Here is a 13128-nt window from a genome sequence, read left to right as displayed (position 1 = left end):
GGTTAGTAATGGGGCAAAAGAAAGTCCTATAAGACCCAGTGTTACTGTGTTAGACCAACCAAACCTCGTTAGATCTCTTGATCTCCCAACGCTCGCAATCAAAGAGATTCAAAGATGGATCAATGGGTCCAACACCGAGTCTTTTTGCATTAGGTCATATAGGATTTTATTTTCCGCCCAAGAATGTCTCAAAATAACTGACAGCTCGTTTGAGATCCATCCTTTCATTTCATTTGGTAGAAATGAAATGAAATCCATTTTTTTTGTTTAATTTGAATTCCGGATTCAAAAATCATGTTTGTCTACACATGAATTTATAGAGTGAGAGACAATTCCAAATAAATGATGGCTTTTAGAGGGAAATTGGGGATTAGTTATAGTGTGATTCCATGAAATCTGAAATTGAAATCCTGTGATCAATTCCGTACCAACCAAACAAGTTGATTTGTGAAATTCAAAATAAATTCCAGAATTACAGGCCCAAATGACGGGTGCCAAACGAGTTGTGAGTGTAAAACCTTTTTTCTCCGGTCAAATGATGGTCAGTGATTCAGCACCACTTTTTTTTTCTTTCAAAGATTCACTCTCCCCTTGTTAAAACCTCATCTCTCTTTCTTCCTACGCCAATCATCACAATTTTAAAAGGCAACTACCAGTACTCCCTCCGTCCCATAATTCTTGTTTCAAATTTGTCCAAAAATGAATATATCTATTTTTAAAAAGCGTATATTTCGATAAAAATTATGGGACAGAGGGAGAATATTTTTGTGTCTCTGTCGCGTGTGGCAAGGAGAATCCTGGAAAAGTGCTTGTTTGTCGTGTGGCTGTGTAGGCGTCTACTGTAGAGTCCAATGTACTAAAATAATGCACTTGCATTAGGAAGGGAATCAATCCATATGATCATCGATCTCCTACGTATCCCTATCCTTAATAACAGCCTCAGCCAACGACCCCTTGTAAGTATAATTGGGGACTGACGAATCTAATTAGCAAGAACACACCAATGCACTGATCATCAAGCCTATATATACATCAAAACATCTTACTCTAGCTCGTATATACTATAGCTAGCATGCATGCATGTTACTCTGAAACTTCTGCGTAGTTTTCAATGCTAGACCACAAACGAACATCATAATTAAGTACTAGCTAGCTAGCTAGGAAATATGTGATCGATGAGTATTACTAACAAAAAACTATGAAATTGGGAACATGCATGTAGTCGCTAGAACAAGATTTTGTTAAATCTTAATTCGTCCAGTAACCTCCAAGTATAAGCACTTCCCATATCCTGTGATTTTGCAAACATGTTTTTTTCGAGAAAGTTAAGGGCCTCTTTGATTCGTAGGATTGGAAAAGTAAAGGAATAGGAAAAATGTAGGATTGCAATGCCATGTCCACTTGAACCCTATACATAGGATTATGTTTGCATCAAAGTTTGTTTGATTGAATCAAAGGATTTCTTTCAAGAGGTTGGAATGGATGTAAATTTTCCTATGGAATGTAGTACAAATGAATCATTAGAAAAAATTCCTATAGGATTTAATTCTATGAATCAAACGACCAACATAGGAAAAATTTCTAAGGATTTCAAACCTTCAAAGTTCCTATGAAAATCCTTTGAATCAAAGGAGGCCTAAAGTAGGCACGAGCTAGGTAACACATACATGTGAAACCTAGGTTTGGTACTATAATTGAGGAGGGGTAGCATATACGGAGTAACAATTTGCTGCCCTAGCTTCCAAGTTATTGTAAGGTGATGCAAACTGTACTCCACTATTAGTTGCAGCTATATGGCGTGTTTATATATGTACGGGGTCAGATTCCGGTGAGAAGGCGGCCATAATATAATGTTATGTGCATATCTCATGACCTCCGAACATCATGTGCATCAAAGATTTCCTGGTATATCTTATTTGTGTGCGCTGTTTGGATGATTCAATTGGGGCCAAAAAGGTCATGGATGGAACCACATACCTAACCTAAGCCATGAATGGAGGAGACTGGTCAGAGAGGTTGCAAGAACAAGTGGCCAAGTTGTACCGCTCTCTCCAGCAGTCCAGCGCATGTGTCCAAAACACAACTTTTCGCGCATGTAGTTGAAATTTGGAACAACGTTAGTCTTTGGTACGTTTTCAACGGTATTGGTCGTTGTATATAGCTCGTGACCCATGCGAGGGCAAAGAAAACTGAAGGCAGACGTAATACATACTGTATTAATGTGTAGTGTACTAAACTTCACCACCTTTCTTATTTTAATTTTACTTCTCTATGTTCGACGAATTGTTTAGCTTCGTTAAGTCAAACGCAAATGGCACCATCAAGTTAATTATTTGTACATATTCATATGAAAATCATTACTACTGCAGTTCCAGGCTGGAAATTGTGCAAAGTCAGAACTGCATCAATTAAAAATGGAACGGCGGAATGAGAATCGTCTTTATCCCCGATGACCATGCATGTATACTTTTTCTGATCTACTCAGTATGTACTCGATCGGAATAATATTATTTTCCTCACACTACTTCCAGGCTTTTCATTTCCTACTATTTCCAATTTTCAAACTATTCTGTATCTTGTTAGTATTTTCAATCCATCGGTCAGTACTAGTTTTGAGAAGGCCCTCCACCTTTTCGAATCCCTGGACTTTTGATCCGACTTTTCTGCCAAGGAAAAAGACTAATTACACGTTACACGATCAGAGCTTTCAGGTTGGAAATGAGGAGCATATATCCCTGCGAGCATGCATACACGTGCGAAGACGCATTTATTCGGCGGCGATTGCACGAGGAAAATTAAGCATGGAAGAGTACGCACGGCACGGGTACATCGATCCACGTCTTAATAGCTAGCTTGATTCGCGACACTTGCAAGTGGATTTGTATTGACGCGTGCAGTCCGCTGATTGATAATTAACCGTACGGTTTTTCTTTTTCACCTTGTGGCGTGCGTGCGTGCCATTCCTGAGATGGCAATTGGACAGGTGATTAACGCGCAAACTCATCCAGACAATCATTACCTCTGTTTGCATAGTCCAATTTGCTACTGTGCTCCCTTTGTTCCTAAATGTAAAACATTTTGGTACTTTAGTAGTCCCTTCTCGATTACCAGTTAGAGAAGAATGGATTCTAACATTAGCTTGATCTTTTTAGAAGAAGAAAAAACTTTGCTACTCTTGACATATGCACCAACTAATAAGAATGCACACATACATAAAATAGTTACAAAATTACCGAAGACAACAAACGACCCAAAGGCCAGCTTTGTCAAAGAATTTGAGCTGGCATTTTCCAGCATCAAAGCTTGTCCATATATCTGCGAACCCGCCTGTCCATGAACTGTACTTTGCCATGCCGGTTAATGTAGATGTAGAAGTCTACGGGAGGGCAAAGACGAACCTGGATTCGATGTCTACATTTCTTCTTTCCATGGTTTCCAAAGATACTCTGCGCCGCTAGTTTTTGAGCAATATAGTTGCAGCTGCAAGGACGCATGGTGTCTCTTCTCTCTTGTGCAGGAAAATGCAACGGTTACAACCTGACGCATAGTCAGTGACTATCTTCCTACTCTATGGAGAGTATATGGTGACGATTTTCGGACTACTTTCCTATTCCTAGGAGTGCGGCCGTCAGACACACCCACAAACAAAAAGATAGTGGCCAATTCAAGAAACGTCCATTCGACAAGATTTTCTGTATTTGATAATGATTAATGTACCCGGGAGGTTATATGTTCCACACCAGATGCCTTATATTACAAACTGAACAAGAATGGTTACCATTTTCCAGGACCATATGGTGACAAGCCATCCAGCGGATAACAAGAACCACTTACATTATTCCGGTTTCTTGGTGTGGAGTGGCCTGCTTAGCGATTCAGGTTTATACACAGGTAAATACAAAGGAGGTAGCGAAAAGATTAAAACAGATCCTGCTTGATACCGGGGCTACTTGACGATGCCATACCATGAGGCTACACGTGAGATGCCTGCAAACGAGAAGAGATACTTCAGTGTTCCATTTAACAAAACAAAATAGGATTATACAAAGATCACACAGATCTTGTGGCAACCGGATAGCTGCCTAAGGCCTTGCTTGGAATGTTGTACAGGTTCTTAACTTCTTATACAACCAAGTCACTTATTTCTGGCCAGAGGTAGTATTTTTTGTGTGTGAGGAGCTGGAATTTAGTTCATTAGTTCAACTCTCGCAAAAGTTGAACTAAATACCAGTCCTTCCAGCATCCAAGCAGGCCCTAAGTATTAGAGATCAACACACAGACCACTAGCACACTTAACTTCATCTGAATAGGTAACTGGTATGTTGGTTCAAGTTCTTCACACACTTACTAAACAAATTTACTGGTATTTCGGCTATGTGATCCCTGTTTTCTTGTTACATGAATATGCAGTGAATTTGTTTGTTAACTTTTTGAGCTTCCGTGACTGAATGCAGGACATAAAGCATAAACTTGCTGGTTTAAAAAAGGTGACTGCGTCCCTTGTGGCTTTGTGCAGTTGATCTGCATCATTGTTTCACTTATATGATGCCTACGCCATGACGTTATTAGATCCTGTAAAGGCTAGAAGCCCAACACACCTCTGCTCAATAAATCTATAACTTGCGTAGTGGTTTAGTCAGGTCACTGTGCTGTACTCCACTTATCAAAATCAAATCACCAAGCTACACAAATTGCAGTCTTTTAAACCAAGACAAAACAGTACAACAGAAATACCATCCATAGTCTCATGAAAAAAAAAGAGATCAAGCAACTCTAGTGCAACCCTGTGTTAAAAGCTAGCAATTCATACAACGCAAGCACACAGCAAATCAAATCTGATTGAATCCCAGACCTTGAGGTGTTATGCATGTGATAGTTGTAACATGATCTCTTACAAGTAAAACTAAAGAGGTGGTAATGGAGGAGCAGGAGCCCATCCAGCAGCAACCAAAGTTGTTTGCCAGAAACCAGATATCTCCCACAGAAACCCTACAGCTGCTATGAACTTCCCTGATTATATATTTATTTACTTGCGTCATACTCACTCCACAGAGTATTTTGTATATTATTCTGCTCTTCGCTAATGTCATCAGTTTGGACGCAAACTACATAATTTTATCTAGTTCAGATCCAAACACCCTACCTGCCAACCCTGTCTAGACGACAAGACCGCACTGCTTTTCAGGTGAGCTGCTAGAGAAACTACAACTCCACCACTGCCCATCTAGCAAGTGTCAGTTTTTTTTTCACACTTCTAGCAAGTGTCAGTTAATTTGCATAATAATACAATTAACTTAATATTAGTGATGGCTGGATCAGCCTTTTACTTGACTTCCAATATCCACCTTCCATTCATAAATATATGACTTCTTAGAAAGCATGCAGTCAAACTTCTATGATTGTTTACTACTGATATGTGTAAAAACATTTAAACAGTAAAATGAAAATTGTATCAGTGAATTTATCAGATACATGTTTTAGACCGTGTCAACATATAAAACTTCATGTATTTACAAACAGATGGAGCATATTTTTACGTCCTTAACTTGGAATTCAGCTGTGTAGTCATAAATGAGACGATCCATTAGAGCTGCTCTCTGTTTACCCAACATGTCAGGCACATTCATATTGCCAGTATGGAGCACTCATGGAAGACCATAGACCATAGTAAAGGACCTCTTGAGCTTTGAACAACTTTGGCTCACTTTGCAGTCGATGAACTATATCGTGCTGAGACTGAGCTTAATTGTTGGTTAACCAAACAGTAAAATAGGCTGAAGTTGGTTCAAAAGGCTGGATTATTGTGATCCACCACAACGTCAAACACAGCTTTACACCATGACTACTTACCTCTGATTCCTGGTACTTTGCCCAACATGGTGCTCTCAGTACTTATGCATGTACCGGGTACAGGTAAGGCCAGTATACTTACTTTGAAGGTACCAGAAGTGGTTTCAAAAATAAATTAGATTCCAATAGCGTACTTTGCTGGTACGCTTCGTAACCAACAGAGTCCCAGCCCATCAGGTTGTATAAATCCTGCCTAGAGGCTGGAGCAGGACATGTCATAACGCCCCCCACTCTTACTCATCACGCACAAGCTCAAGCAAGCACGCTGGCCAAAGGGTGAGGCAATGACGCTTCAGAAATCTTCGGCAAGGCAGCTTCCTACACCTGCAGAAAACTCCCTTCACCCTCATTCGCCTCCCTCCTTCGCACACAAGAGATGGGGACACAACAGTGAGGGCTCCAGGAGACACCAACCCCTCTGTCCCTTCTTTTCTCTCCTTGATTTTGTTCTGATCTTTACATGGTTGTGAAAGTGAATTAGGTCTGCTATGATTGACTGAGTTCTTATACTACGCTTGAATCACTAGGGATGCTAATGGATAATGACAATAAGTAGTGCAACTCAAGAAAGAGGAGCTTTGGGTGCAATCTCCTCTTAGCAAGTTCATCTGGAGATGGAATCAGAGATATTTGACATATACGAACATACCGCATACATACCGCCGTATTTTAGAAGTTAAATGCTAACGGCTGTGAGCTCACTAAATCAGAATGAAACGTTTCTAGTTTTGGTACCTTTTCTATTTGTCAAAAAACTCTGCACTTGTTGTTTTTTTTGGCGGACTCTACTGCAAATTTGGACAGACTCTATTGCATTTTTTAAAAGTCAACTTTCTCGGTAGCTGCATCACGCAAACAAAACTAAGAAAAAAAGAAACAAGATGAAAAAATAATAAAGGGAAGAAACTACTAGCAGTAATATCAGAAACAAAATTAAGAAACTACCGCTAGTTAACATGTAGTGCTTACTATAAGGTGTTTACTAGATTCTTATCATATACATGTGCACTGGGGAAACTAACTCTTTCATAAAAATAGGGGGAAAATGCTAAATATGTTTGGCCTGGATAGTACATCAGAAGCATCATGCTCCTGGTGTTTGCCCATATTGGTGTGGTGGGCGTGGGGGCAGGGAGCCAAGGAGGACGTTGCACGAAACAAAAAGAATCCTAAGTATACGGTGGTCAGGGTGTGCATTCGGTTATTTCGGTTTCGGTTAATACGTTTTTTTGGTAAATATGGTTGTTGTATACGGTTCAGTTTTGGTGATAACCAATCAATTTTGGCTTGGTTTCAGTAATAACCAAATTAACAAAAGTTGACGCGAATTTTCCAGCAACTTATCACATGTTTTACTTTCCAATGTCACTGCCTCCAATCAATTTTGGTTTGGTTTCAGTTTTGAACTAAGCCTAGTTCAAAACTGCGACACTTATTTTGGATCGGAGGGGGTATGAAACATTAATTAGCTCACAAATGCCTATCTATGCTCTTTTTTTAGTCAATTAACAATCTGCACAGCTAGTAACCCTGAGCAATTAATCTAGGCTTCATCCAACTTCTATCTTTTACACATATAAAGACAGGGAGATGGCATGAACAGGATGAAATTTTCGCAACACATCTGCACTGGCTGCTTGCAGCTACGAGGCATCTGTCTGACTCCCCTGCGCAGGGCACACGAGTAGCACAGCAGCACATTGACCGAATCTCGGAAGAGTAAAGAAAAATTCAATCAGAACAGGCGCACAGGCTGGACAGCTACCTTTAATGGGCCATGGCCCAATAAACTCAGCTATCGGGCCAAGCAAAATGTAAAACAGAACAGGCGCACAAGCTGTAAGTTTAGTACCACCTCGGCTAGCTACAAAGAAAGAAAGCTCAGCAAGGCTATACATATAGCAGGTCGCTGACCTTGTAATTGCAAGTTCTATGCTGGTGCCAAGACACATTGTGTGGACCTGGTGGTGGGCAGTGAATCCTAGTGCAGGGAGAAGTCGGTCTTGACAAGCATACCCACACTAAGTGATGGGGGTCGGAGAGACCCCAATGTGGGCAGACCCTGTCCTCAGCACGCTCATCAAGACTGGCTTCTACCTGGACTAGGACTCCCCTCCGAACCTTAGAGCATCTCCACTGGAGGTCCCTAAAGGCACCCCAAACGGGCTTGGGGGGCGCCGGCGCAAAAAAACCCACCCAGCCCCCCCGGACGCATCAAAGCCACGGGCCCGCCTTGTCAGCGAGACGTTATCGTCTTCACTGCCTCCCCTCGTCTCCCGAGCCGCTTAATGGCGCTGCCGCCGGTCAAAGGCGCTGTTGCGTCCCGTCAATGCCACGTGCCGTGCTCCTGCCCTGCCGCCTTCTCACGCTTTCCCACCACCTTTCCGCCCTGTCTTCCCGCCTTTTCCAGCGCTATATAGCCGCGCCCCTGTTTTGCCCGCGCTCACCATTACCACGCCTCCAGCCCCCTCGCCCTCCCCATCTCCACCGCAATTCGTATTAAATAAAAAACACCATGGAATTTATTTATTTTTTTGCGAAAACACCATGGAAATGTTGTTGTCTAAGTATACAAAATTTATGTTTGACTCGAGAACTGAAGTACAGAGCTCATAACCCTTGTACCTTAGGCTGCTCTACAGCACAAAAATAGCCATTCATGTAAGAGTGCAGGAATTATTGATTACACAAATGAATTAGCATTAGGTACACACATACTATTTTTCATTTGATAATTGATTGATTTCCACATTTGTGCTGCTTCAGTAGGTATTTACCTTGCAGCTAACTCAAACTATCAATGGATTGTTCAGTATGAGTGGTTTTTCAATAAATGTATATTTACTATACGCTGTCCTACCGCCCAGGGATTTACATAGCATTGCAGGAATTAACATTTTGCTAACTTGAACTAAGAAATCAAGTAAATCAGAACTTGCGTACTTCAACTGCAAAGCTACCTAGTCACAAGCAAGGAGGCCTTGAGTTAATTCCAGCATATTAAAAAGTAACTAAGAAAGTAATTAATGATTGTGCTCTAAAACATTATTTTAATTTTTTGTTTATTTTGAAAATAAAATTAGATGTATTCTGGAAAATATCTTGAGATTACAGAATTCGAGTTACTTAAGGAAACTATAACACCAAGGAATCTTCTGACCACAATAATCAGAGATAACTATATTAAGCAACTGTTATGTACTACCACCTTGCTTAATTTACACAGGATAGTCCTATATTTCTATTATCCTGCAGATCAACAAATGGCAAAGCAAACAACTCCTATGTACTGGCATACAACAATGACAACCTTCATATAATAAGAAATGATCTTCCATAACAGATACTAAAACGAAGTTGAAGAATTACAGTGACAACAAAAGAATGAAGGTGGAGAATCAGAATATATGGTGATTGCTGAAGTACAACCATAAACAAGCAAGTATCAAGAAGAAATGGTGAACTGCAATCATAAAAAAGCATATCAAAGTGAAGTGATATTGTAAACAAGAAAATTACTTGACTCTACTATGCAGTTACTGAAACTAGTCCTAAGTCGACACAGTTAGCACTATGACAATCAAAACTAGCATTAAGAACATACAGTCCTCCATATGGCCCTATCTCATACTTATTCTTGAAAGCTGAAAATGATGATGTTAGCTACCAGACCAAAAACAACAGTTTTTCCGAAACAATAAACAGAGATCATTCCAACCTACTATTAAGCAAGAAAATGATAGTACTGAAATTGAGAAATTATAATCCATACATGAACAAGCTAGCGATAACACAGACGATGTGTTCTTACTTATAGACTCCACAACAAGCAAACAATCGTGCTCTGCCAGGAAATTAGAAATTGAGGTGTAGTAGTATAGCAGTAGTAGTACCTTGTTGACCTAAGAGGCGGCCTTGGCGGGGCATTCGAGGCTGGCGTTGAAGTGGCGTGCGGGGAACTTGGCGGAGACGGAGCCCACCTCGAAGACGAGCTGGTCTCCGTCAGCGCGGATGCCGGTGATGGACCACCAGCGGAAGAAGGCCTTGACGCGGATGCCGCTGAGCCCGGAGATGCGACGGTCGTCGAGGTGGCCGGTGAGGCGGTCGTTGAAATTGGCGAGGTAGCTCCCCGCGGGTAGCACGATGCGGCAGCTGGAGGTTAGGTCGACGGCGAAGTCCCCTGATCCGGCGTCGAGGGTGTAGCCCCGGACGTTGGCTGGAAGCAGGCCCCGCGGGAAGCCGCGGAGGCGGAGCTCGTCGTACGCGGTGGGGTTGGGCCCAGCGGCGTCGGAGCTGGCGAGAGGGAGGAGGAGGGCCGCGGCGAGCAGGGCGGCGACGGGGAGGAGGAGGAGGTGGCGGGATTGAGAGGGTTTCGCCATTGCCGTGAGCCCAAGGGGAGGAGAGAGTCACGGATACGACGTGGAAGTGGAACGGTGGAGTCGTGTCCAAAGGACGGCCGCTTTCTAAGTCGCGGCTTCCGTCACCGCTCCCGCCGTCCCGCGTGCACGGCGGCGCTAGCCGCTAGGTGACTTTTCAATTAGGAAAAAAAAAATCCAGCCATTGATTTTTCTTTCCGCTCTTTCCAATATTTAAAAATCATGAAAAGAAAGTCACGAAGTAGGCGAACTAGAAATTATGAAGAACAATCGAAGTGATTTGGCAACATACTTGCATCTATAATTGCCCAAAAATGGTACTGTTCTCACTTGAGTCTTTTTTTATTTCTATTGGGGCCCATTTTTATTTGTGTTGGGATCAGATTTGGGTTCCCTCTTTTTTGTACCGTGATTATTCGTTGTGTGTGTGTGTCTGTTGCCTGACAAAATTGAATATTTTATGACATTCATTTTCTTGACAGAATATTTTATGACTTGTTAATGGTGAAAGAGGAACTCTAGTACACAAATGCAGTCAAAAACTCAGTGCACCTCAGAAAACTACCTATTGTTGACACTTCTCAGCAGCAACTCATCTCAACCACTGGTCGATCCATCAAAGAGTTGCTGTCATAATTAAGTACTTGCCTCTCAAAATAATAATTAAATACGGAGTCGTTGCAAGCGATTGAGACCAAGTTGCTTTTAAGAGAGCCCTACGCTCAAGGATGACCGTGACTTCTAAAAAAAAGATGAGCGTGCATCGTCAGTTCGCATTTTACACCGATCTTGTAACGAAAACGTTTCATGCTGATAAAGTTTGGAGCATTTGATTATTATGGTTAGATTTTACATTGTTCACTCCAGATTACGTCTTTTAGTAGAATGATCACGATCTAATTGATTTCTGCCGTAGCGCGTGCCTTTGAAGCATCTTCTGTGCCTGACGAAACGTTAGTACTGTACTTGGCAGTACAATGGAGTTGGGGGCCCAAATGAGTGCTCCCGTTTTCTCATTCCAGATCCAAACCGACTCGCAAAAAAAGAAGAGAGCGCACATAATTCCGACGAGTGCAGATCACTAGACACCGGACGAAGTCTGCAGTGGCATCGACCGCGAAACAGCACAAGAACGAGCGCTGCTTGCCACCAGCTGCCTAGGGAGCCACCAGAATGTGGGCGTACTTGATCACCTTGGAGACGCTCTCCAGGACCTCCGCGGGCGTCACGTCCCCAACCACGGTCACCCTCTTGATCCCCAGCTCTATTTTGACGGACACCACTCCTGAATCCGGCACACAGAAATCAAAACCAGAGTTTATTGCTTACCGTCGGTCGCCATAAAACAAGGGGGAGATACTCAGATACCACAACTCTGCGTGAATACGTACGTACCTTCCAGCTTGGAGATCTGCTTCTCGACCTTCCTCGCGCAGCCATGGCAGTGCATGGACACATTCAGGGCCACCGTCTGTGAAAGACATGAATTTAAGTTCAAGGACAATGTCTGAGAGAAATATGCTTCTGAATTTCACGCTTTGTAGATTCACCTTTCGCTCGGCTGCTGACGCCGCCTTGGGTGGTTGGTCGTCGAGATCTGTGACCGGCACGATCTGATTCTGGACCCGGTGACTCCTCAGCAGCCCGTTCCTCTCGTGGCATTCCTCGTCTTCCTCCCTGCCGGAGGAGCCTCTCGGCAACCAACGCAGAGCTTTCTTCAGACTCATTGCTGCTGCTGCCGTGTACGGGATAGACGTAATAAACGGCAAGCAGGTAACCGGAGTCGTCGGGCTAGAATGTAACAGTTATATATAGAGAGAGAGGTAGCGCGGGTCTGTCAGCTGCTGGCTGCTGCTAAACACGCATGCGCCGGAAAGCCAATGTTACTAGTGCGTCGTTGAATTGCCTCTCAGAAGTATAGACTAAACAAGATGATTTTCTAGACTCCCTGGACCCTGGTGGATACATCCGTCCAACTACTTGCTAATTGAAACAATTGGAAAAGCATCTGTACCGGCTAGTGTGGGGAATTTGATGGCGTTAGGTGATCCATAGAAGAACATATATGTTAGGCAAGAATTGGCAGGAGCATTTTGATTATTTTTTTTGAAGATATCAAAAGCTTTGCCTGAGGATAAAGCATGAGAAAAACACAAACACAAGTGCAATGCAGTGTTTGAGCCACTCCGATGGCCGTCAACGCCACACAAATGTTACAGACAAGCCTCACACCGCAGAACGACAACTCCCCCGCTCCGGGCAGTCGACACCATTGAGGGGAGGGAAGACAAGGAGACACCATCCACGACATGACCATCGACACAGGAGAGGGAGGCCAACTCGCCAAAATGGGAATTGGGCCTCGCTTGCGCAGCAACATCCAAGATGAAAGAGACGCCAGAAGCCCGAGGTCGAGCCATCCGCAACGAATCCACACCCGCCGCGAGGTCGTGCACTAGCCTGGTCAACCCCTCTGCCACCTAAATGGACCAAAGTCAATGCCCAACACACAATCAGCAATTCGGCGTTCACTCACTAACCGACCGCAGACCGCCGACAACTCCCATAGCTCGCAAGGTGAGTCTCTAAGGTTTTCACCTGCGAGACCAAAAGGATGGAACAGGTACCACGACGGCGTCTCCAAGAAGGTGCACGGTACCTGAGAGCGTTGCCATCGTCAGAACTGGTTGCGGCACACCAAAAACCTAGCAGAAATCTTGGAAAACTAAGAAAGCAGTCGCACGTTGTCAAATATACACCTATTCGCTGCTTCCACACATGCCACATCAAAGCAAGATTAATAGTTTAGCCCGCTGCTGGCTATAAGCTTTTGCCATGTCATTTTTAGCTAACATATAGTTAGCATGTATAATAGGTGGTTACAAGAATGTACTACTTTGTT

General features: G+C 43.1%; 2 protein-coding genes and 1 non-coding gene across 3 annotated transcripts; 1 reads left to right on the top strand and 2 right to left on the bottom strand.

Annotated features, from left to right (window-relative positions):
• Positions 1–3663: 3663 nt before the first annotated feature.
• Positions 3664–10360, bottom strand: LOC100835101. Its single transcript, XM_003569250.4, has 2 exons — positions 9744–10360; positions 3664–3987 (listed from the first exon to the last, which is right to left on the bottom strand). The coding sequence occupies exon 1, from the start codon at positions 10227–10229 to the stop codon at positions 9753–9755; it is 477 nt and encodes a 158-aa protein (XP_003569298.1). The 5' UTR covers positions 10230–10360; the 3' UTR covers positions 3664–3987; positions 9744–9752.
• MIR9484 (microRNA MIR9484) lies at positions 7828–7962 on the top strand. Its single transcript, NR_127086.1, has one exon. It is a non-coding gene; the product is annotated as a microRNA MIR9484 (primary transcript).
• A 658-nt stretch (positions 10361–11018) lies between the features above and the next one.
• LOC100834796 (protein SODIUM POTASSIUM ROOT DEFECTIVE 1) lies at positions 11019–12137 on the bottom strand. The gene is made up of 3 exons (XM_003569249.4): positions 11777–12137; positions 11622–11697; positions 11019–11511 (listed from the first exon to the last, which is right to left on the bottom strand). Exons 1-3 carry the CDS (start codon positions 11951–11953, stop codon positions 11384–11386), a joined length of 381 nt encoding a protein of 126 aa, XP_003569297.1. The 5' UTR covers positions 11954–12137; the 3' UTR covers positions 11019–11383.
• Between the last annotated feature and the right edge of the window lie 991 nt (positions 12138–13128).

This window comes from Brachypodium distachyon, chromosome 2, assembly GCF_000005505.3.
Source record: "Brachypodium distachyon strain Bd21 chromosome 2, Brachypodium_distachyon_v3.0, whole genome shotgun sequence".
Taxonomy (NCBI): domain Eukaryota; kingdom Viridiplantae; phylum Streptophyta; class Magnoliopsida; order Poales; family Poaceae; genus Brachypodium; species Brachypodium distachyon.
This window is presented reverse-complemented; position numbering and strand designations above follow the sequence as displayed.

What these genes read in the sequence shown, in the direction of transcription:
- LOC100835101 (XM_003569250.4), bottom strand. Translation starts at nt 10,229, where the DNA reads ATGGCGAAACCCTCTCAATCCCGCCACCTCCTCCTCCTCCCCGTCGCC.
- LOC100834796 (XM_003569249.4), bottom strand. Translation starts at nt 11,953, where the DNA reads ATGAGTCTGAAGAAAGCTCTGCGTTGGTTGCCGAGAGGCTCCTCCGGC. An exon ending in CGTCAGCAGCCGAGCGAAAG is followed by an intron (nt 11,698 to 11,776) that starts GTGAATCTACAA and finishes TGTCTTTCACAG; the next exon opens with ACGGTGGCCCTGAATGTGTC. An exon ending in GCAGATCTCCAAGCTGGAAG is followed by an intron (nt 11,512 to 11,621) that starts GTACGTACGTAT and finishes TGCCGGATTCAG; the next exon opens with GAGTGGTGTCCGTCAAAATA.